Below are 22,740 nucleotides of genomic sequence, written 5' to 3'. Positions count from 1 at the left end.
AGTTTACTTCAGTGTTGAAGTTTGAGAAACCAAAGTCTAAGTCAACTTTGTCTTTGCAAAAGTCACAGAACTTGGCTCCACCAGTTCCAGCTACAGTAAGAGTGAATGGGTCTTGTGTTGGTGCAATGACTAAGTTATTTTTGCTTGGAGTAAGTTCGATAGAAATTTTTCCTGCCCAGTTTGGCAAGTATCTTAAAAACCTGAAGATGAGGAAAGATGACAAAGGAACTCTAAGTTTCAATTTTACTTTGGTTACTGCTGCTGCAGTTTGTCCAGAAAGGTCAACATAAACTCCTGGAACGTTAGGGTCAAGTCTTCTTATTTTCTCAATAGTTGCATACTGGTCTGTTTGTTCTCTAGCTTGTGGTTGTACTGAGTTTCTCAAAGCGAACCATTCATAGTTTGCCCATGTTACTGTTTGAACTAAGTCAGAGTTAGAATATATCTTATATCCCATGAAAACTTCTGGAGCATATTGGTATCCGACATAGAAAATTCCATTGCAACCTTTCTTGTCAGACAACTTGGCAGAAGGTTTTATTTCAATGTCTTGTTCCACGTATAAGAAAGAGTTGTCAATAGAAATTATATGAAACCTGTCGCAAGCAATATCTACTGTTGTTGAAGAACCTTCTCCAAACTCACCTACGTTTCCATAAGAAACAGCAGTTGTATATTCGTAAGTTCCAGGAACTATTTCTGACCTTCTAATGGCATTGTCGCATTCGTTATACCATTCGGAAACATTTCCATTCATAGCATCCAAAACTGTTGGCGTTATATTCTGAGCGGCGTACATTTCATATGAGTAAAAATATAGAATAGTTGGATTTATATGTCATAATAGAACCCACGTGGACCAAGCTTTACTTTCTTCCTGACTGAGTTTTTAACTCTTCTTTTTCCTTCATTGCCCTCTGCTTGAAGTTGTTGCATCTTTGCATTATGTTCATCTAGTATGTTGCAAATTTCCCATGTCCTTTTTGCCTTTTGGCTCTGGTCGCCCATCTCAGGTAACCTATATCCTAGAAAGATTTTGTCATAGTCTGTATTTGAGTCTTCGCGTATTGTTTGCATGACTCTTTCCTGAGTTTCCGGTTCAAGCTCTTCAAATATAGCTTGTCCATATGGAATATGCTCGTTTCCAAATATATGTTTTTGTAGCCATTCTGGTTTTCTTTCCATGTTACCAACTATATCTTTTGTGAATGGGAAAGCTTTTACCCAATCTTTCAGTCTTGCGTCGTTTATTTCTGTAGTTGGTTTTATTTTGTCAAGGAACATGTTTTTCAATACTAACATTTCATTTGGTACTGTCCATTTGAGTTTACTTAAATATTCATCCCTTCTCGGTTCATTGTCTGCAAAGTAAGTTTTTATGACATTTTGTAAACTTTCGTTTGCAAGGTCATGTACAATAGGTTCTCTTCCTTCTCTATCCCTAACTTTCTTTCTAAACTCTTCACCAAATATACCATCTTTATGGTTCTGTGTAGTTCTTTGAGATAAATGTTCTAGAACGTCAGGTGTTATATTTCCATCAGCCATGTTCATTTCATACTGGTCCAAAATATCTGCATGTTTCATATCTTTCAATGGCATTAAAGCCGCGCTGAAAATACCAGCTATATCTGGTTCACCATTGACTTCCATTGCGTCTACAACTTCTTGGAATTGTGGTTGTAAGTTTATGAACCACCTATCCGGATTAGCTTTATGACCCCATCTCATTGTAGTTCCATCGTCTGCAGAAACAAAAGTAGGTTTGTTTCCATCTTGGTTAGGTTCTGAATGAACTTTAAACAATGTTTCATTTCTATATGTTTTCTTGAAATTTAACCTTTTATTTTCACCGAGTTCATCCGAAGATTGAACGTTAAATGCTCGTAAGTAAAAAGGGTTGTTGTATTTGTGTACATTTTTTTTCAGTTCTTCCATTCTATGCTGGATATTTTCATCTGATGTTGGAGTCTTTTGTATGTCGGCAAACATTTTTCGATATTCTTCTACTATGTCAGCCGAATTTTTTTTAGACTCTTGGAAATATTCCATATTCTCCGCATACTCTTGTTGAGGGTCAAGATTTTTCGGCTGTTCCAAATCTTCATCTAGTTCTGTGAAGTTAGTTTCCAAAGGAAGGACTTGTTCGTTTCCTTCAGGCTCTTCTAGCTGTTGTTGCTGAACTATTTCTTCCATGTCTGGTTGTATCTGAACTTCTTCCTGTGGAGTTTCTTGTACCTCATCTGCTGGCATTTCATATATTCCGAGACCGTTTTCAACAATTTCCCTATCTACGTCATCCGCATTCATAAGCTTTTGTTCTTTCGTTCCGTCTCTATTTTTTACGCGTTTCATGACGAAAGTTGAATTGTCATTTAGCTCTGACATCAAATATCTCGGAGTAAATTCATCCATGTCATTTGGATGATATGCTATTAAATCATATCCCTTAGCGAGCTTGTATTTTCCAGGTTTGAGATTATATCCGTTTTGGTGCTGAGCCATAAAGCTAAATAGGTTCGGGTCAGTATTTCCATCCTTGAACTTTCCAATAGCTTCTTTATATCTGTCACTAAAGTCAACAGTATCTGGGAAACCACACTCTTCTTTAAGCATTTTTAAGAATTCTTGGTTTCCTTGTTCTCTACTTCTTTTATGTCCTTGCTCTGTTTGTGGTTGTTGTTGTGCAGGGTTTTGAACTGTTGGTTGCTGTGCTGGTTGTTGTGTTGGTTGTTGTGCTGGTTGTGGAGGTGGTTGTTGTGCTGGTTGTTGTGCATGCCTGTGTCTGTGTCCATGTGACGATGTAAATGTTCTAGGTAGTCCTGGTGCAGGTGCTTCTCTTGGAGGGTTTGGTGGTATATAAGTTCCACCAGCTGGCACATATGTTCCATCTGCAGCGTAATGTCCTACCTGACTTTTCGTTTTTAAGAAAGCATTTACTAGGTCTGTTTTGGTCTGTTGTAACTCTTTTTCTTGACTTTTCACAACAGTTGCTCTAACGGCGTCATAGGCACTTTGAACTGCCTGTCTCGTTGCTGCATCTGTTATTTTCGTCATATTTTGTGCTACTTCTTTTAACTCTTTGTCGAAACCTTCAGACTTCAGTTTCTTTCCAGATGAGAAGTCGTTCACTTGTTTCACCTTACTATGAAGAGCTTCGAAAGCGTTCTTAAAGTCAGCATTTGTTAAAGCTTCATTTGAACTATCTTCATCCGCTTGTATTTTTGTCCTTATTGACCCTATAAGCTGGGCTGCTTTAGCGTTGGCTTGGGCATCTAACCAGTCATTATTAGCTTTTATATATTCTGCGCTTTTCATTGCCTTTTGCATGGCTGCGTCGTTATTTTTACTTTCTTGTGCTAAGTTTTCATACTGTACGGTTTGGTTTTGCAACTGTAAAAGTTTTTCTGCCTTTACATTTGCTTCAACTTCTTTTTTATACTCATCGCTATCCATATATGTCTTCAGGGCTTTTTGTTTTATCTCTTCATCTTTCAGTATTTTATATTGAGTAGTATGGTTTTTCAAATTTATGAATCTTGTTCCATTTTTGCTACTTCTGCTGCTTTTTCTGACACTTTTTTCGCATATTCCTCTGTACTTAGTTCTTTCAGTTGTTCTTCTTTCTTCTTTTTCTCTACGTTTAACTCATTGAGTTTCTTTGTGTGTCTGTCATATTCTAGTTTCTTTTCGTTTTCACTTATTTGCTTCTGTATGTCTATGTTTGACTTTTTGACATCTGTTATTTGATTTTTGAGTGAACTCAAATTCATTTGACTTTGAGGGTTATAAGCTGTTCCGTCTGCAGCTCCACCATAGCCTGCCATTTTCGCTAAAAGTGCCGCTCTTAAACCTCCACTCTGTGCACCAATAACTCGGTTTAAAAGCATAGGGTTGCTTGACATTTGTTGCAACATAGTGGGGTCATTCATCATTTGTTGTTGCAACTGTTGTTGTGGTGTCAGTTTTACTATTGGATGTTTCAATGCTCTCTTCCTCTTACGTATATTCTTACGTAGCTTACGTGGCATTTTAAGTGAAGTAAAAAACGGTTTTTGACAGATGTTTATATGACACTTTTTGTTCAGCACAAAAAACTACTCGGTCAAAGTGTTGTCAGTTTTGTAAAATAACCGTCCTATCTTGTTTTAAAAGGGAGAAAAGGCTTCTCAAAGTATACTTCCTTGGAACGCCTGTAACTTTTCCTGTAGCGACGATAGACCCTTATTTGTCCGGACAAAGTTATACTATTTTGAGTGCTCTACAAAAAAGTCAACGGCGACGACTCTCAAAAACCGTTGTGTAAAAAGTTTTACCGTTGGACAAAAAGTATATATAGAAAACAAAAAACGTTTATAGTTCATTCAATATTTGAGATGGAACGGTTTGCCAACGGAGACTTTTCAATAAAATAAAAAATAGAGGGGGTTACCGTTGACGAAAACGGTTCATCTCAAACTCTTATTTGAAAAAATAAAGTGGTCGGTTTTTTTCACTTCATTTTAGCTCAATGTCATACCAAGACAGTAGCGATTCCGATTCAACTATCCAGGAAGAGGATTGTCATCCTCCACGGTCACTCCCAGTCCCAGATGACACTCCAAAGACTCGCTTTGACCCCGAGCAATCTAACTTCCAATTGCGCCAACAATTGCAGTCAAAAGCTGATGAATACATGGCTTCTTCTATAGAAGAAAGTATAGAACAGACCTCAGAGTATTCTACAGCTCTTGGTCAACTAGTTTCGGCGACAGTCCAATTCGAACAAATTTGTTCGAATTCAATTCAATATGCAGACGAACTTGTCCGCTATTGTCCCACTCTTGTAAGAGTACTTCAAGAACGACTCTTCAACCAGTTGCTTCCTACCTTACGCAGCCCAATTCAAATTCAATTTGCCCGTGCAGCCATAAACTTCACTCCGTACTCGTACAGCTATGATGAGGATGAACTAGCTGACGAGTACGGAGCCGAAAATGTTGGCTGGGTTTTTCGCACAACTCCTTGCGAATTCCAAGTTGAAATTGTCAACCATTTCCTCGTTCGTACTATTTCGTTGCAGAATGAAGACAACGAAAAAGATGGAGTCATTCCAGGTGACCGTGTAAGAGTCATTTTCCAACGCAAAAGTGGACAAGAAATTGTATTCGAAGAATTGGTTTGCATATTCTTTAGCAATGGTCAAGACTACTGGGAAGGAAACTTGGTATTAGTCCCCGGTGAAACCATTTCTGTTTCATCGGATTTGAACCATCCATACAAGATATGGTTCAATTACGTTGCATATAACGCAGAAGACCCGAACTTTGACTCAGAATAAAAACTTCATTTATACTAAACATCTTCAGGGCTAGAAGGGGCGCAGCCCCTGGAAGCCCCACTACCTTTTTTTTTTTTTTTTTTTTTTTTTTTCGTTGTTATTTGCTAGTAGTTATGGTAGTTTTGAGTCAATCAGATTGTAGCAAATCACTTTTAATCTAGAAAGATAATGAGGATGCTGATTATGCCTCCGCCTATTTGCAGAATGACCATCTCATTTTTATTCGCCACAACAAAATCTAAAACGGCGAGACTTAAATATGATTTTATTAAAAACTTTAAAATCATGACTGTAAGAATTGATAATTGATAATGTTTTTTTTTCTTGCTATAGGGTGGAATTGAACAGGAGTGTTCGGTTTGATTGAATTAGTCCCACACGAAGATGAGGCGTACACTACCGCCCATCGATCCAGGATACTTTGACAAACCGAAAATGAGTGCAATTGAGCTGATGGGGACTCAGATTGATGAAATTCCTCGAAAACCAGATTTAATTCCTCAAATATCACGTGCAAAAATGTCCAAGTGTCAACTGAAGCATTTACCGAAAAGCCTAGATGCATATCATTATATCAAAATATTGGACCTTTCCGAAAATGAAATTTCTACAGTTGACGAATCCGAATTCTCTGGATTAATCATTTTACAATACGTTGATTTGAGTTTAAATCTACTTAAAACATTATCCCCATCATTACCAACCACCATCACTCATTTGGATCTCTCATTTAATCCAGGTATCTCGACCGAATCAATTTGGTCACTACGCTTACCGAAACTTGAAACTTTGAGAATCACCCATTGCTGTTTGACAAGTCTTCCGTCTAATAGACCATTGTGGGCTGATTCATTGCACTCATTAGCTCTTGACGGAAATTCATTTACTTCAGTTCCCAAATCAATCGAGTATTTTGTAAGTCTTGATGAGCTTACATTCTTTGGAAACAATTTCACGCAATTTCTTACAATGAATCCAGTTCGCCCATTAAAAGTTTTGAATTTTGTTCACAACATGATAACCAGCATTGAAGATACGATCCCCAACAAAATACAAACACTATACCTCAATTACTGCCCTCTAAAGCAAATTTATCCTTCTCTCCTCGCTATTCAAGGTCTGAGGGTTTTAATGCTTTCCAATACCGGCATTTCTGGAGAAATCGATGTTGCCCTTCCGCCTCAGCTCGCGATCATAGATTTGTCCTTTAATAATATTACGAAATTATCTTCGCAGTTTGTACAAAGCGCTGGATCTATTTCCGTAATAAATCTTGTCCACAACGAAATAGAGTATATTCCGGATGAGTTCCCTTCTCCTCTTTGTTTCTCGCAGATATTACTATCGAATAATCGTCTTAAAGAGCTTCCGAAGACAATGATGTCATCGAAATCGCTTGAGAGATTTTTCGTTACCCATAATCAGCTCACATCAATACCAGAATTCAGATTTCCACAACTTCGCGAATTTGATGTCAGTTTCAACAAAATTACAGAAATTTCGGACTCATTTAGCATATGCTCGTTCCTTGTTACAGCCAATTTCAGTTTTAACAAACTTACAGATCTACCGAAGACTTTGGCCACTTGCAGAAGGCTTTTAGACCTATACGCCAGCAGAAATGAGTTTAAAGCACTTCCTCGATGCATTTTTGGCTTCGCTTCATTAAGATGCCTTGTTTTGTCGTATAATCTTTTGACGGCTTTGCCTCCGCCGGTTGCATCGTTTTTCTTTCTGAAGACACTGGATTTGTCAAATAATAGATTCGTGACCATTCCGAAGCAAATTGAATCACTTCATTCGCTCAAAGTATTATCTCTATCTCATAACTCAATAGAAAAGATCGACCCTGACTTCAAATTCCCACCTCTTTTATCCACACTCGATTTGTCATACAATCTCATTCCGGAAATCAACTTTACTGGAACATTTTCTACAATGACTGCATTATCACTTGCCTGCAATAAATTAGTAGTCAGAGACCTCAATCCGTTCCCAATAATTCATTATTACTCAGATTTTGGAAACCAAATCAAAGAAGATCGTACAGATTATTCCAAACTACAAAACTTGCGAATTCTCGAAGAATTTGGCAACAAATTAGAACTACCAGAACCAAAGATGCACATAATGCATGCTAATTTCACCAATTTCCTCTCCGTTGGCTATTCGTCTTTCCTCGGGCCACGTCCAACCATGGAAGATGCCGTTTGCATTGACAGCCAAGGTAATGACAATATTCTCGTTGCCCTCTTCGATGGCCATGCAGGTTTCGAAGCAGCTGATCGATCATCTCATATAATCCGGGCCGAATACTCCAAAATCCTCGCCAGCGGGATTACAGACCCGAGTGATTTCAGCACCATGTTCTCCGGCGTCTTCGGAAACATCCAGGCCATGCTATCTGTCGAAGGAAGCGAAGGCGGTTGCACGGCCGCCATCGCAATGGTCGTAAAGAACAGAGTATACGCGGCCGGTCTTGGAGACTCGCGCGTTACTCGCATCACGAAAACTTCTGCTGTCAGATTAACTGTAGATGCTAAACCTATGGCCGTTGACGAGTACAGGAGGCTGAAGAAGGAAGGCCTTGGCGTCACAGTTGATGGCCGAATCAAGCGGAAACTGGCTGTTGCGAGAGCATTAGGAGATTTCTGGTGCGGAGAAGGCCTCTTTGTCATTCCTGATATTACCAGTTTCGAGATATCAGATGATGACGTCGGGTTTGTCGTCGCATGCGATGGATTGTGGGATGTGATGACAGATGAAGACGTCGGAGAGGTTGTCAGAGAGGCAAAGAATGCTGAAGACGCGGCAACTCTCCTGAAAAACACTGCTCTTGCACTTGGATCTATTGACAATGTCTCTGTTGTTGTCGTTTTGTTCAAAGAAGGAGGATTTGATCCTACAAATCTTGTAGAAAGGATACCTATCCTGCAGATAACAGAACCAGAGATTGAAGAACAAATTCCACAGATCCCGGCACCATCAGGAAGAAGAAGACGCTAAGTAATCCTGATTTTTATACTATTTTGTTATATTTTTTTAATTGTTTGTTGTTTTGTTAATATATATATGTATATTAAGTTTATGTCCTTCTTGTTGTTTCTTCAAAATAAATTGATTTATTTTTAGTTAACTAATTTGGAAAAAAATTGATTATTTTTATTCGAAAATCTCTTTTGGAATTTTATAATTAATAAAGAATAGGAAACTATCTTTGAATGTACCTTTTTAATCCCTGAGAGAAAAGAAATTTAAGATGGAAAATCAATATTTTGTTCTTTTTAAGCAAAATATGAATTTTTCTATCTTAAATATAAATTTAGTTATCAATAACCTAAAAGGAACATCCAAATAACATATTCATTAATGGCATATTTAATAAACAACTAGAAAACACAAATGTTTCGAGAAGATTCGATGCATTTTATGTGGTTGTAGCTTTGTTTAGAGTATCAGCTTTTTTTTGCATTTTTCGGATTTATCAACATTAGAGTAGGTGCCAAAAGTGCTTACTCTTAAACAACCGTCGGATTTCCGGGTGAAATCGTGACACACTTTCGTCTTTCGTAGGCGGTGGTGGTTGTTACAAAAGGTAACTTCGAATGTAGCGTGAAATCTGCAAAAAAAAATTCTGAAATTTGAATGGATAACACAAAAATTGAATAGTTTACGTCAATAAAAAAGAAAAAAATGAAGCCAATTTGTCTCGAACCTAGGACTTAGAGCAGCAATCCCACTGTTTATACCATTACACTACATGCATCTCTCACCTCAGTGAATGAGATCAACTATATGATAACCTTTTCCCCATTATATTCTTGTGGAAAAGTGACAAATAGCAACTTTGACCCTCTCTCAATGTTTCGAGAAGATTCGATGCATTTTATGTGGTTGTAGCTTTGTTTAGAGTATCAGCTTTTTTTTGCATTTTTCGGATTTATCAACATTAGGGGAATTTACAAAATAATTAATAATCTATTCATAATACAAAGTTTTAATAATAATGGTTATGTTTCAAGCCTATGGGATCAAATTTAAATAAGATTGCCAGGTAATAATTTCATTGTAGGATATTTTTAACATTAAAATTGTAATAAACAGAAATTCATCAAAAGTGACAGCTCTCAATTTTTTGACATTTGTAAATTCTAAATTGAATGAGAAAAATGAAATAATACTAAGCATAATACAATATTCTAGATTTAATTATAATTAGGAAAAAGTTAGTTTTGAGAGTACTTTTCATAGGCATATAGAATGAAATCTTCTGAAAAATAATATCACATAAACTCATATTATTTTCTAATCTATAACTATTTTATATAAAAATCAAATTCAATGATCTTAAAAGCGAAGGATAAACCTCAAAATTTACGAATATAATGAGTGGGAATATAATGCTTATCTATCATAAAACCATATGAAATATCAATTTTTGCTTTACGCCTAATTTTTGACGACAATTAGCAAAAAATGTTAAATGTTAACACTCAGTCCATTTGAATATGAAAAATAAAATTGATTTTGATTAAATGTTTTTATTTATCATGCAATTTTCTTGCGACCAAAGATTTGAATAAAAGTTCAAAAATAAGATAGCTTAAAAAATAATATACGGTAGTGTTTACTAATAGATGAATAGTATATAAATTCTATTAAAATGGATTTGATCCAAAAAAATATATAAAATTTGATCATAAATAAAATCGTTTTAAATTACTTCTTCATTTAAATTATAACAATTATTTTTGGTTTTATATTTTTTTGGATCAAATCCATTTTAATAGAATTTATATACTATTCATCTATTAGTAAACACTACCGTATATTATTTTTTAAGCTATCTTATTTTTTGAACTTTTATTCAAATCTTTGGTCGCAAGAAGAATTGCATGATAAATAAAAACATTTAATCAAAATCAATTTTATTTTTCATATTCAAATGGACTGAGTGTTAGTAGTAGTATATGACGGGTTGTGTGACCTTTTTTGTAAACGTAAGAATTCATACAATATTGAATGATTTTGTATCATTTATTTTAACATTAATTTTAAAATAATTTATTTTATTATTCTTACATAAATGACCCAACAAGTAAAACCTGATAAAGTGGATAATAAAATTCATGTCTTACGTTTTTGAATAAATGAGGGGGTAACCGGGTAACCGGGTTAATTAACTTCTTTTTGACAACACAGGAGGATGGCAGTTATGAATTATTTTTGAAGAACTGAAGGTGTCACTATGTCACCATGTGTCACTCGGTTATTTAACTTCTTTTGAAAATGGTGACAACATGACATTTCGACAACAGGGGCAAAAATTAATGTCTTACATTTATGAATAATTTATTTTTTTATTCCTACAATTCCTATATTACCATTAATAAAAAGAATAATATCTGATTTTGAACATTATTTGATTGATTTACTAATTGATCCACAAAGCTGTTGTAAAATTAATTTTGAATTTAAAATTAAAGGAACCGTAAATTTTGTATTTATTTATCACTTAAAAGAATATGACCGATATCATAATTTGATATATGAAACTAATATAATATTTGAAGATAACAAACTTACAAGCTTCGAACATGAAAAAAAGAAAGAGATTGAAAAGCAATTCAATGAATGCCTTTTAAATACATATGCGCACATTATAAGACATAAAATGAAATTAATTCCTTATTAATCAAAAATATTTTTTATCTTTATATAAAGATGACAAATAGAAAATTTTTTATTTTTATTTTATAATAAATGAGTATAACAACTAATTCATTGAAATCTTTAAAGTTCACTAATTCAGAATTAGAAAAGAGTGGGGGACAAACTCGCCCATTGTCACTTTTTCATTAACCTTAAACTTGTAATTTTCATTATTTTTAATTAACCTTATTTCTTTCCCAATTCCTGATTTATTTTATTCACTTACTATTAAAAGTCACATTTTAATAAAATATAATAATTTATTTATAGCATTTTTACTATACTGTAATAAAAATTAATTATAATAAATTAAATGTTTATTAAATCAAATGTTTTCTTTGCAATAATATTTTTAATGTTGAGTAAACAATGTTGGATCAAGTGTATCATTTTTCAGACCTTTCTGAACAGCTTCAAGCATACTGATGCATTCGACTTTTTTAAATTGTGTCATTTCTTCGAAATCTCTTGTGACTTTTTTGATAACTTTAACACTTCTCTCTGAATCCAGACCTTTAATTTGCAACTTAATCAGGAATGAAGGAACAACACTGGAATATAACTCGATGACAAGTTCATCGAGTCGAAGATTTGGTTGTACACCACTTGTATGTGCCGGATACCATTGTGTCAAATTTTTTCTGAAATTAACTTTAAAAGTACTAAGTAAGATCATGAGATATAGCAATATAGTTTAAACCAACTTATATTTTGGTTGTACACCACTTGTATGTGCCGGATACCATTGTGTCAAATTTTTTCTGAAATTAACTTTAAAAGTACTAAGTAAGATCATGAGATATAGCAATATATGTTTAAACTAACTTATATTTTGGTTGTACACCACTTGTATGTGCCGGATACCATTGTGTCAAATTTTTTCTGAAATTAACTTTAAAAGTACTAAGTAAGATCATGAGATATAGCAATATATGTTTAAACTAACTTATATTTTGGTTGTACACCACTTGTATGTGCCGGATACCATTGTGTCAAATTTTTTCTGAAATTAACTTTAAAAGTACTAAGTAAGATCATGAGATATAGCAATATATGTTTAAACTAACTTATATTTTGGTTGTACACCACTTGTATGTGCCGGATACCATTGTGTCAATTTTTTTCTGAAATTAACTTTAAAAGTACTAAGTAAGATCATGAGATATAGCAATATATGTTTAAACTAACTTATATTTTGGTTGTACACCACTTGTATGTGCCGGATACCATTGTGTCAATTTTTTCTGAAATTAACTTTAAAAGTACTAAGTAAGATCATTTATTTTTGCATAATATAATGCCAATATGGTTTCTTTTGATTTTATTTCATTTATAAGCAAATCAGATTTACCCAAAAACTCCACTCCATAAGCGTTCATTTGCTAAATTAAAAAGTGACAATGGGCTAGTCTGTCCCTTTCTCATTAGAAAATATTTTAGAAAATTTTGGAGACGGTTCTTATCCAACATATATGCAGAATGTGAAAGAGTTTTCCAGATTGTTGAATGAATTTAAATATAACGGACTAATTACTAAAAAGGCTATAATGAGATATTTATATCCCAAAAAAGTTGAAAAACAGGAGAATATTCCTCTTTATGGTCCAGAGGACCTGGGCTCAGAGAGCCTTGAAACACCTCCTGAATATTTTGAAGAACGAATTAAACAAGATGAATATTATAACGATGAGATTGAGAAATTGGAACAATTAAGAAATGAAATAGATGAAAGAATTAAGGAATTAAGAAATGCTGAGAATGAAGTAGAGGGTTTAATGAATATCCCAGCTTCAGAATCAGAAGTTCAAAAATCACATGAGGAAAGATATAAAAATTACTTTTTGGAATCAACTAAAAATTTATTAGATGGTGATATTGACGAAACACTTTCAGAAGAAGGCACAAAATTTATTCATAAACATAAGTTACAATTTATTGACGATGGAGATTATCCATGTATATTACTTTCACCTCCTCTTGATTCTGAAAAATTCAAAAAAGCACTGAAAAATGTAACATATGCAACAAATACGATTAAGAAAGAAGACCATGATATTTACACAAATTATTATTTAAATAAATGTACAGGTGTTGATAAAGTTTTTGATTTGTTAGATAAAATATCAAAAGAAACAATTGGTACATATAAAATTTTATGCGATTGTGGTTTCATTGTTGAAGATACCGTTGATGTTTCATATGAAAGAACAGCTCCGAAGGAGGACGAAGTGGAAAGATCTATTCCATTCGTTATTAAGAACATAAAAGATATGAAAACCTATAAACATTATATTTATTCATTTATTTCAGAAAAAATGGAAGCAACACATAAATCATCTCGTCATCATTTTATAGCTATTCATACATTCCTTTTCAAAGTTGTGAAATTAAATAAGACAGGAATTAGATTTAATGTATCAGGGTACGCATTCTTGAGTAAATTAAAATGTATTCGTCACGTCGCAGATGATAAAAATTTATGTGTTCTTAATTCATTTTATGGACTTTAGCCCTGGACTTTAAAAAATAAACTTTATTTTTATTTATTTTTTAATTTTTTTATTCTTACATAAATGAACAAAAATGGAACAGCTAAAATGAATGATAATCAAATAAGAGCCGAAGGTAGAAGGTTATTTAAACGCTTCTATAATATTCCTGATGGTGTTAATCCTAAAACTCGTAGAAGTTATTTAAATGAAGCCATAGATGCATATGAAGGATTTGACATTTCATCAGAAAGTGAGAGGTTAGCAAGAATGTTAAACGTTAATATTGATTTTATTATTGTGACCCTCAACCAGAAGACGTAGACATTAACAAGGTAGACTTTCCATTAGTGGAATCAATAATGATAGATCCAGAATTTGAAACAGTAAATATTTTATTAACACAGAGTCCATGTGGAAAACTTCACGCTGACAGAATAACAGACGTTGAAGCACTCACAGGATATAAAGTTTGCCCCTTTTGCAAAGAAGAAGTTATTCTATCCGTGATGATCCAGAAAGGAAAAACCAAAGAAGATTTTTAAAACATTGTGAGAAATGTAAAGAAAATAATGGAAGATTAATTCAAGACGTTCAATTGCAAAACACACACAACCATATGCACCACATATCACGAAACAGAAGATATATCAATGGTTATTAGCACATAATTTGCAGGAATATTATAAACCAACAAGATATTATATTACTTTTGACTTCGAAACATTAGAGACTAAAGAAGAACTTCTACTTTCTGAATGTGCAACTTTGAACGCTTACTTAAAACCATTATGGTATCATCAACGGTTAAATTAAACGATAAAACATTTACGAGGAATTTTTGCTTAACATCAAGTGATTCGTTCATCTCTGATTGGATTGAATTTTTATTTTCAACCTGTTCATTAGTTGCTAAATCAAATATTGAACAATATGAAGAATTAATGAATACATTAAATGAGAAACAAAAGGAAGCAATGAAAGAGCTTTTAGATGAAGAATTTAATAAAGTGAATATCATAGGTTTTAATTCGGGAAAGTTTGATTTAAATTTAATTCTTCGTGATTTAAATACTGCAAAATGGAAGATAAAATCAATGCTGGGTTCTTCTTCTCAATTTAAGCAAGTCATGTAAAGAAAACAAACTGTCCATATGAATTAAGATTTATTGACATCAGAAATTATATAGCGGGTGGAACATTAGACCAATTCACTCAAGATTTCGGAAACAATAAATCACGTGTTAAATCCTTTTTCCCTTATCAATTCATCACATGGGAGAATTACGAAGATGAATTATATAAAAAGGAACCATTCACTCAAGATTCATTTTATTCAGCATTAACAAGAAACAATATCCGATTCAGATTATCAAATATATCTCAATGATGCTAAAAATTTTGAGAATAGATTAGAATATTTTATTCATTATTGCAATAAAGACGTTGAAATTATGATTGACCCAATTGATAAAATTAGAAGAAACATTTGTTTATAAAATTGACATGCTTCATAATCTTTCTTTATCATCGAATGCATCAATGATTCGTTACGCGTTAGCATATAAGAACTTCAATCCTAACGAAACATATCCAGAAGAAGAAAATGTGGAATCAAGTTTTGAATTAACAAAAAAGTATTGGAAATATAAAATTGAATCATATAAGAAACAAGATGAAAAAGCAGAAAGGGATACTAAAAACAATGTTTCAATGGATGACTATCAATACTATCACGATTTAATCCTTTCATCTAAATGCAAAATGTGTGGTAAAGCGTTTACATATGCAAATAAACCAACATTGGATAGAATCGATAATGAAAAACCACATACTAAAGAAAATTGTCAGTTAATGTGTTGTTATTGCAATGTCGTGAAATCAAATAAAGATGAAGAAGTTCAACGTTTAAGAATTAATTTAAGAAATTACGCATTGAAAAATAATTTACCAATGACTTTAGATTCAGTTGAAGCTTATCACATCCTCCGTAATGGAATTACTGGTGGTCTCTCAAATGTTCAACATCGTGTTAATCTTAAAGGTATCACACACATTAATAAACTTTCATATAGTCCAGAAACTAAAACTGTATCAAATGAGGACACTTCCAACATCATGACTCATTTCGTTGGTGTTGATTTCAATTCATTATATCCTTCATCATTTTCATCTAATCCTCATGATTTCATTCAATACACCGATCATAGAATGTATATGCCGGGGAGATTAGAAGATGTTTTAATTTGTGATACAGCAACAAAGAAAGCAAAAGCACTGGGAATTATTAAGAAGAAAAATACTTTATTCGTGGCTGAAGTAAAGGGTCACATTGATGAAAAATACATTAATGATTACATAAACTTTTTACCGATAATAAGAAACTTAGATATTATCACAGATGAAAAAACAATTGGCAGTTTATGTATAATTACATGAAATCAAAACAATCTACCAGTTGACCAGAACAGAGAAAATTAACTCAGTTAGCATCAACACACAACCAATATCAACCATTTTCTTCTTATTATCTTTGGTATCTAATCGACAGATTTCATTTTATCATCGATGATATTCAATCAATTTTAACATTTACGAAAAATACTTGTTTTAATGAATTTGCGAACGAATTTATGAACGAAAGACAAAAGGCTGAATTAGAAGGAAATAAAGGAAAAAGTTTATTTTGCAAGATTTCACTTAATGGATCATATGGTTACGATGCAATGAATACACAAAATTACGCAAAGACTAAAATAATGAATGCACAGAAGGCACGCGTTGCATGTATGCCAAATAAGTTTAAAAACATAAGAGAAATAGGTGAAGATACATATCAACTGATGCTTAAAGATAGATTTTATAGATGTGATACATGTTTACAAGAGGCATTCTTCACTTTAGATAATGCTAAATACTGGTATTTGGTTTTCATTTATGATTTTATGTATAAATGCATGGATGTTAATCGTTTTCATTTCATTGAAGGTGATACTGATTCATCTTATTGGGCAATCGCTGGTGATCCAAGTCTTCCTAACACTCAAGCATTTCAAGCAATTGTTACCGATAAACAATTTTATGATAAAAACATTTTCAAATTCGCACCATTTGATTTCTTTTGCTTTGATGAGAAATTTAAACCTAAATTAAAGAATAAAGCTGAAGAAAAAGCACATGAGAAAAAATTATTGGGTTTAGCAATTGAGAAACAAGGTGATAACATGGTTGCTTTATGCCCTAAATGTTATACATCATTCAACGGAATGATTGGTGAAGACTCCTTCAAAAAGATAGCACAAAAAATGAAAGGTGTTAGTTTACGACAAAATAAACAATTAACACCTAAAAAATATTTGGATATAATAAATGATAAATTGATATTTGATGGTCAAAATATTAATTTACAACTTAAAAATGGGTCAATGACTCGCTTAACAATTGGTAAGACTGCATTAACAGGAGCACACACTAAGGCTGTATGTTGTGAAAATGGATGTTGTATGCCATTTATTTAATGAAATGCCATAGAAGAGACAAAGAGGTGGGCACCCTTAAACATTTATTTTATTTTTATATAAATGAATAGCGTAGATTTAAAAATTTTAATTGATGATTTAGTATTTAATCAAAATTTTCTTAATTATTATGATTTAAAAGCATATCTCCAAAAATATGATGAAACAATTACAGGTGATGATATGGGTGAATACTATCAGTATTATAAAAATGCAGTTTTGAAATATCATGATAAAATAATTAAACGTTTAAGAGAGAACATTAAAGAAGGAAAATATTCAAAGGGAAAAAGTAAATCACAACTTAAACAGTTGAAAGATTTCAAAAATAAAGTATTAACTGAAAAAGATATTGATGAATTATATAATTTATATAATCCTGAACCGCAAAAGCCAAAAGAGAAAAGTTTGGACGTTCAGCAGCTCATAAATGAAGCACAAGCTTTAATTTATGATTCATTAGTTAAAACATATTCAGCCCGACTTTTAAATGAAGATCAACTTTTGGAATTCATCCTTCAACATAAACTCGAAGCGGGAAAGTATATCAAACCTTTATATACAGCATATTTAAAACAAATGAACAGAATACATCCGGAATTAATGAAGGGGGGAATGAAATCCAAAATCAAAGCGGATAAAATTAAACCACTTGCAACACCAAAACCCCCAACGACAGTACCTCTCCCTCCTTCAGTTAATCCTTCATCATTCACTTTATTATATCCATTTCAAACATTTAAGAAGCAAAAAGATTTTAAAAAGGATTTCAAGATATTAAATAAACCAATTGACCCGAAAATTCAACCATTAAAGGAAAAATTTAGTCGACCTTCATTTGCTCCATATCCATATTCATACGAAATCGATCATCTGGAATATTCAAAAGGAAATATTACTTATTTATTTGCCATTAACATTAACACTAGATATTTATATTGCATTCCGGTGAAAGGGAAAACAGAACAGGAAACAAGAAGAGCTATACAATACTTACTAGATCATGAAAGAGTAGATAATATAAGGGGTGATGGTGATAAAGGATTTCAGGCAGCCATGACTCATTATTTCCCACAAATTAATTTTTACTTCTCATCCTCTCCATATACGTTTCATAATAAAATAGTTGATGCGGTAATGAGAACTCTTAGAGATGCGTTAGGGGTTAACGGTCAGATATACTGGGATGGAAATCATGACTCCATCATACAGCAGTTAGTATATTATTACAATAATACATGGCATAGAACTATAAACATGAAACCGGTGAAAATGAAAAATGATATTTCAAAAGAATGGGAATATATTAGAAAGCAAATGGAAAGGTTGAATGATGTTAAACGTGAACAAATTAATTCGGGGCTCATGAATTTTAAACAAGGGGATAAAGTTTTGATTCATCTCGATTATGGAAAAACTGATAAATCAATGACAAAAAGAAGACGAAGATTTGACACAATAGCTGAATTTGTTAGATATATTAACGGCAATGCATTAGTTGAAGTTGACAATAAATTAATAGAAATTCCAATTTATTTTATTACCCCATTATATTTAAATAATATTTAATTTTTTTATTTCGTAAGAAATGAGTGACAACAAAGCAGTCAAGAGTCCAGACGATGAATATAAAAAGAAACTAAACAGAATTAAATCAAAAATATGTTATTACAAAAAGAAGCCGCAATGTGGTGGGGTTGAAAACGATGAAGAAATAATCGAAAAATTAGAAACTTACCGTTCAATCCTTAAACTGAGTGAAGCAAAAATAAAAGAATTTAATAGAATAAATAAATTGGTTGGAAGAGATGAATTTAATAAAGATGAATTTTTAAACTCTATCCAAATTTAATTTTTATTCCTCTTTGACAACATCTCTCTTTCCATCATTACTGCATAACCACATTTTCTCAATTTTAGTGGTTTGTTATTTTTAACATGTTCTCGCATCATTTTTATCATTTCTTCCCTTGTTATGATTCGTGGTAAATTTTGAGCTTGTGGGGTATTCATTTATGATAAAAATAAAAATTTAAATTATGCCGTTCTAAAGTTTGTGAAAGAATTTACGAAAATTAATGTCTTACGTTTTTGAATAAATGAAGGTGTCACTATGTCACCATGTGTCACCAGGTCATTTCACTTCTCTGAAAAAATGAGACAACATGACATTTCGACAACATCACAGGAGGAAGGCAGTTATGACTTATTTTTGAAGAACTGAAGGTGTCACTATGTCACCATGTGTCACCAGGTCATTTCACTTCTCTGAAAAAATGAGACAACATGACATTTCGACAACATCACAGGAGGAAGGCAGTTATGACTTATTTTTGAAGAACTGAAGGTGTCACTATGTCACCATGTGTCACCAGGTCATTTCACTTCTCTGAAAAAATGAGACAACATGACATTTCGACAACATTTACGAAAATTAATGTCTTACAAAAATAAAGTTAGTTTTAAAATTATTTTTATTTTTTTATTCCTATATAAATGACAGCAACAAACAACAACATCGACTTTATCGTTTCTGATGAAAAAGTTATTGATTCATTAGTTGAGGAATTAGTTGTGGCAGAAACTAAAACCCTCAACGAAAGAATTGGTGAAAATAAGATTGATTTACATAACTACCTCAAACATGATGGAGGAAGAGGAAGGAAAACTGGTACAGCTTTATTAGCAAATAAAATTTCAAATTTAACGATTATAGATGTTGATATCAATAAATCGTACAATGATGAACTTAAAGAAACAGTTAGAAAAGATATTTTATCAAAACTTTCGGATAAAGATGTTATCGTTAAAACCGCATCAGGAGGTCTTCACATTTATTGCAACACTAATTTCTTCTATTCAACCTCGAACAGAATGATTAAATGTTATTCCTGCAATGATTATGATATTGACATAATGACTTCAATGGATGATTCAAAACGTTCTTTAGTAGTTATGGCTGATTCAAGAGTTCGCAAGAATGCATCAGAACCAATCAATACATACTCATTCATTCGTGGAAGTTATGATTCAACATTAACCAGAACAGTGAATGATATATTAAATGATTTGAATATTAAGGTAAGAGTTGAACAGAAGAGCGAAGAAATAAAGAGTATAATGAATGAAAACAAAGATGTAAACATTGACGATAAACTAGCTCAGAGCATAGTTGATGGCATCTGTGATTTTGAAGTACATAATGATGGTGGAAACATGAATTTAGAAAAAGAAATAACATTATTCACACTGTTTCAAGCTATTAATTCGTTACCGGATCATTTAATTAATGAAGCATACGATAACGTTTATAATTTCTGCAGTTTAACTGAAAATGCAAAAAGTAATTTTGAAAAAGCACGTAGTAGATATGCACATTTAATGACTTCTCCATTTGTTTTGGTAAAGATTCTAAAACTTTATCAAAAGGAATATTATGATGAATATGTTTTACCTTTATTACGTAAGCCAAAAATAACATTTGATATAAAACTTGATGACTCGTTTTTGATAACAGATATTAGACGCAAAGCTGAAAATCATCAGTATAAAAACAGTTCTGAAGTAATTGAGGATTTATCACGTGTCATCCGTTTTGTAGATTGTGGAAACAAATACTTCATTCAAAAGGACTATAATATTCATGACAAAATGAATCAAATATCATTCGTTCTTCAATCAAACATGAAAGAGTCACTCAAAATGATTAAATTATTTAAAGAAGAAGGTAAAACCATAACAGCATGGGACGTACTACTAAATCAATTATCCTCATTAACCGTTAAGGGTGTTTGCTTTAAATCTGATTCCCCAGATGTTTTCTCAACGTTTCAGGGTTATAAATACAACATTCTCGAAAAAGTAGATTACTCAAAAATTGAGATGTTTATGAATTTCATTAAAGAAGCCATTTGTGATAATAACGATGAAGTGTATAAATACTTTCTCGGCTGGATTGCATCAATGATTCAACATCCTGGAATCAAGAATGAAACATCAATTATTTTGAAAGGACTTCAGGGAACAGGTAAAAACAGATTTACAGACATTATTTCTGAACTTCTCGCTGGTTATTCATGTAAAAACATTACCGAAATAAGTGAGCTAACGGGTAATTTCAACTCAGTAGTTGAGATAAAATGTTCTTGTACTTAATGAACTCAAGAATGTAGGTGAAGACAGACTCGCAAACTTCAACGCTTTGAAATCAATTATAACGGATAATGAGATAAGAATTAATGAAAAGAATCAACCCAGAAGAACTGCTCAGAACGTTGCAAACTTCATTTTCGTAACTAACAACGTCTACCCTGTCGAAATTGAAGTTGGAGACAGAAGATATGCAGTTTTAAGGGTTAATGGTAAATTTAAGGGTCAATTTGATTACTTCAAGAATTTAATGGATTCATGCACAAAGGAATTTTATGATAATTTACTAACATATTTTATCAATTACGACCTTTCATCATTTAATGTACGAATCATACCGATGACTGAAGCCAAACAAGATTTAATGGAATTATCAACAAATCCTTTAGATGAATGGATAAATACACATTATGATGAATTGTGTGTAGGTATGACGTGTAAAAATGCTCTATTCTGCAAACCATCAGACATGAAAGACAAAAACTTTCAAATGAGTATTAAGGATAAATGTGATAGGAAACAGGTAAGAATAGATGGTAAACAAACATGGTGTTATGTTTTGAAAGAAGAAATGAAAGGATTATATAAACAGGTTGAACCAAATGATAATGAGGATTCATTTACTGACGACGAAATACCTGTAAATGAAGCTTTATAAAGTATGATTGGAATTTATTTTTGCATTAATCCAGTGATGTTGTCGAAATGTCATGTTGTCTCATTTTTTCAGAGAAGTGAAATGACCTGGTGACACATGGTGACATAGTGACACCTTCAGTTCTTCAAAAATAATTAATTATTGAATAACCTGAAATCATGAATGATAACATTAACAATAACACATATTTCCCGTGATGTTGTCGAAATGTCATGTTGTCTCATTTTTTCAGAGAAGTGAAATGACCTGGTGACACATGGTGACATAGTGACACCTTCAGTTCTTCAAAAATAAGTCATAACTGCCTTCCTCCTGTGATGTTGTCGAAATGTCATGTTGTCTCATTTTTTCAGAGAAGTGAAATGACCTGGTGACACATGGTGACATAGTGACACCTTCAGTTCTTCAAAAATAATTAATTATTGAATAACCTAAATCATTTACTCACAATATTTTTGTACAAAACGACCCCAAGCTTTTAACTTCTTTTCTGTAGTTCATCCATTACTTCATTACACTAATTATTACAGACATAAAATATATTTAGTTCATCGGTAAGCCTAAACCCTTTGGGTAAGTGTGTTCATTGAACTCTTACCATGCGAATACAGTCATAAATGGCGGCATGTATTCTTTACTTTGTCCCGTTGTTTGTGTTATATCCTGAAACGAAATGTGTATGGTTTCCTTCTCCTGAGTGTCACTCCAGTAACAATTTATGGCAAACTTAACGTCGTCTTTAACATCATATCCTTAACCTTTTGTCATTCCTGACCAATCCCAATATCTATGCTTATGCCAACCTGCTTGAGATGTGCTTAAATCTATGTAGTGACTATGTGCAGGTAAATTTTCACCTGAAATCGTTTTACTTCCCCCTGTTTCCTTTGAAGA

General features: G+C 32.6%; 6 protein-coding genes and 2 pseudogenes across 8 annotated transcripts, besides 4 other annotated features; 5 read left to right on the top strand and 3 right to left on the bottom strand.

Moving 5' to 3' along the window:
* Positions 1–5,412: part of a mobile genetic element that runs on past the window's edge.
* On the bottom strand, positions 42–799 carry TVAGG3_0665170 (uncharacterized protein; the record flags this gene model as incomplete). Its single annotated transcript, XM_051242142.1, has 1 exon — positions 42–799. A coding segment is annotated over one exon (758 nt), but the record flags the coding sequence as incomplete, so codon positions are not given.
* Positions 2,619–2,891, bottom strand: TVAGG3_0665160 (protein of unknown function, DUF4106 family; the record flags this gene model as incomplete). The annotated part of the gene is made up of 1 exon (XM_051242141.1): positions 2,619–2,891. The coding sequence occupies one exon, from the start codon at positions 2,889–2,891 to the stop codon at positions 2,619–2,621; it is 273 nt and encodes a 90-aa protein (XP_051088728.1).
* On the bottom strand, positions 3,621–4,031 carry TVAGG3_0665150 (protein of unknown function, DUF4106 family; the record flags this gene model as incomplete). Its single annotated transcript, XM_051242140.1, has 1 exon — positions 3,621–4,031. A coding segment is annotated over one exon (411 nt), but the record flags the coding sequence as incomplete, so codon positions are not given.
* A 158-nt stretch (positions 5,413–5,570) lies between the features above and the next one.
* Positions 5,571–8,409, top strand: TVAGG3_0665130 (uncharacterized protein; the record flags this gene model as incomplete). Its single annotated transcript, XM_001300827.1, has 1 exon — positions 5,756–8,326. The coding sequence occupies one exon, from the start codon at positions 5,756–5,758 to the stop codon at positions 8,324–8,326; it is 2,571 nt and encodes an 856-aa protein (XP_001300828.1).
* A 1,005-nt stretch (positions 8,410–9,414) lies between these two features.
* Positions 9,415–9,451: a mobile genetic element.
* Positions 9,452–10,709: 1,258 nt separating this feature from the next.
* Positions 10,710–22,740: part of a mobile genetic element that runs on past the window's edge.
* Positions 11,143–12,455: a mobile genetic element.
* On the top strand, positions 12,580–13,427 carry TVAGG3_0665100 (uncharacterized protein; the record flags this gene model as incomplete). Its single annotated transcript, XM_051242139.1, has 1 exon — positions 12,580–13,427. A coding segment is annotated over one exon (848 nt), but the record flags the coding sequence as incomplete, so codon positions are not given.
* On the top strand, positions 14,466–17,039 carry TVAGG3_0665090 (annotated as a pseudogene). Its single transcript has one exon. A coding segment is annotated over exon 1 (2,574 nt).
* Positions 18,628–18,891, top strand: TVAGG3_0665080 (uncharacterized protein; the record flags this gene model as incomplete). The annotated part of the gene is made up of 1 exon (XM_051242138.1): positions 18,628–18,891. The coding sequence occupies one exon, from the start codon at positions 18,628–18,630 to the stop codon at positions 18,889–18,891; it is 264 nt and encodes an 87-aa protein (XP_051088725.1).
* TVAGG3_0665070 lies at positions 19,536–21,846 on the top strand (annotated as a pseudogene). Its single transcript has one exon. A coding segment is annotated over exon 1 (2,311 nt).

This window comes from Trichomonas vaginalis, chromosome III (assembly GCF_026262505.1).
Source record: "Trichomonas vaginalis G3 chromosome III, whole genome shotgun sequence".
NCBI lineage: Eukaryota > Parabasalia > Trichomonadida > Trichomonadidae > Trichomonas > Trichomonas vaginalis.
The sequence above is the reverse complement of the archived record's forward strand: the minus strand, read 5'-3'. Positions and strand labels throughout refer to the sequence as shown.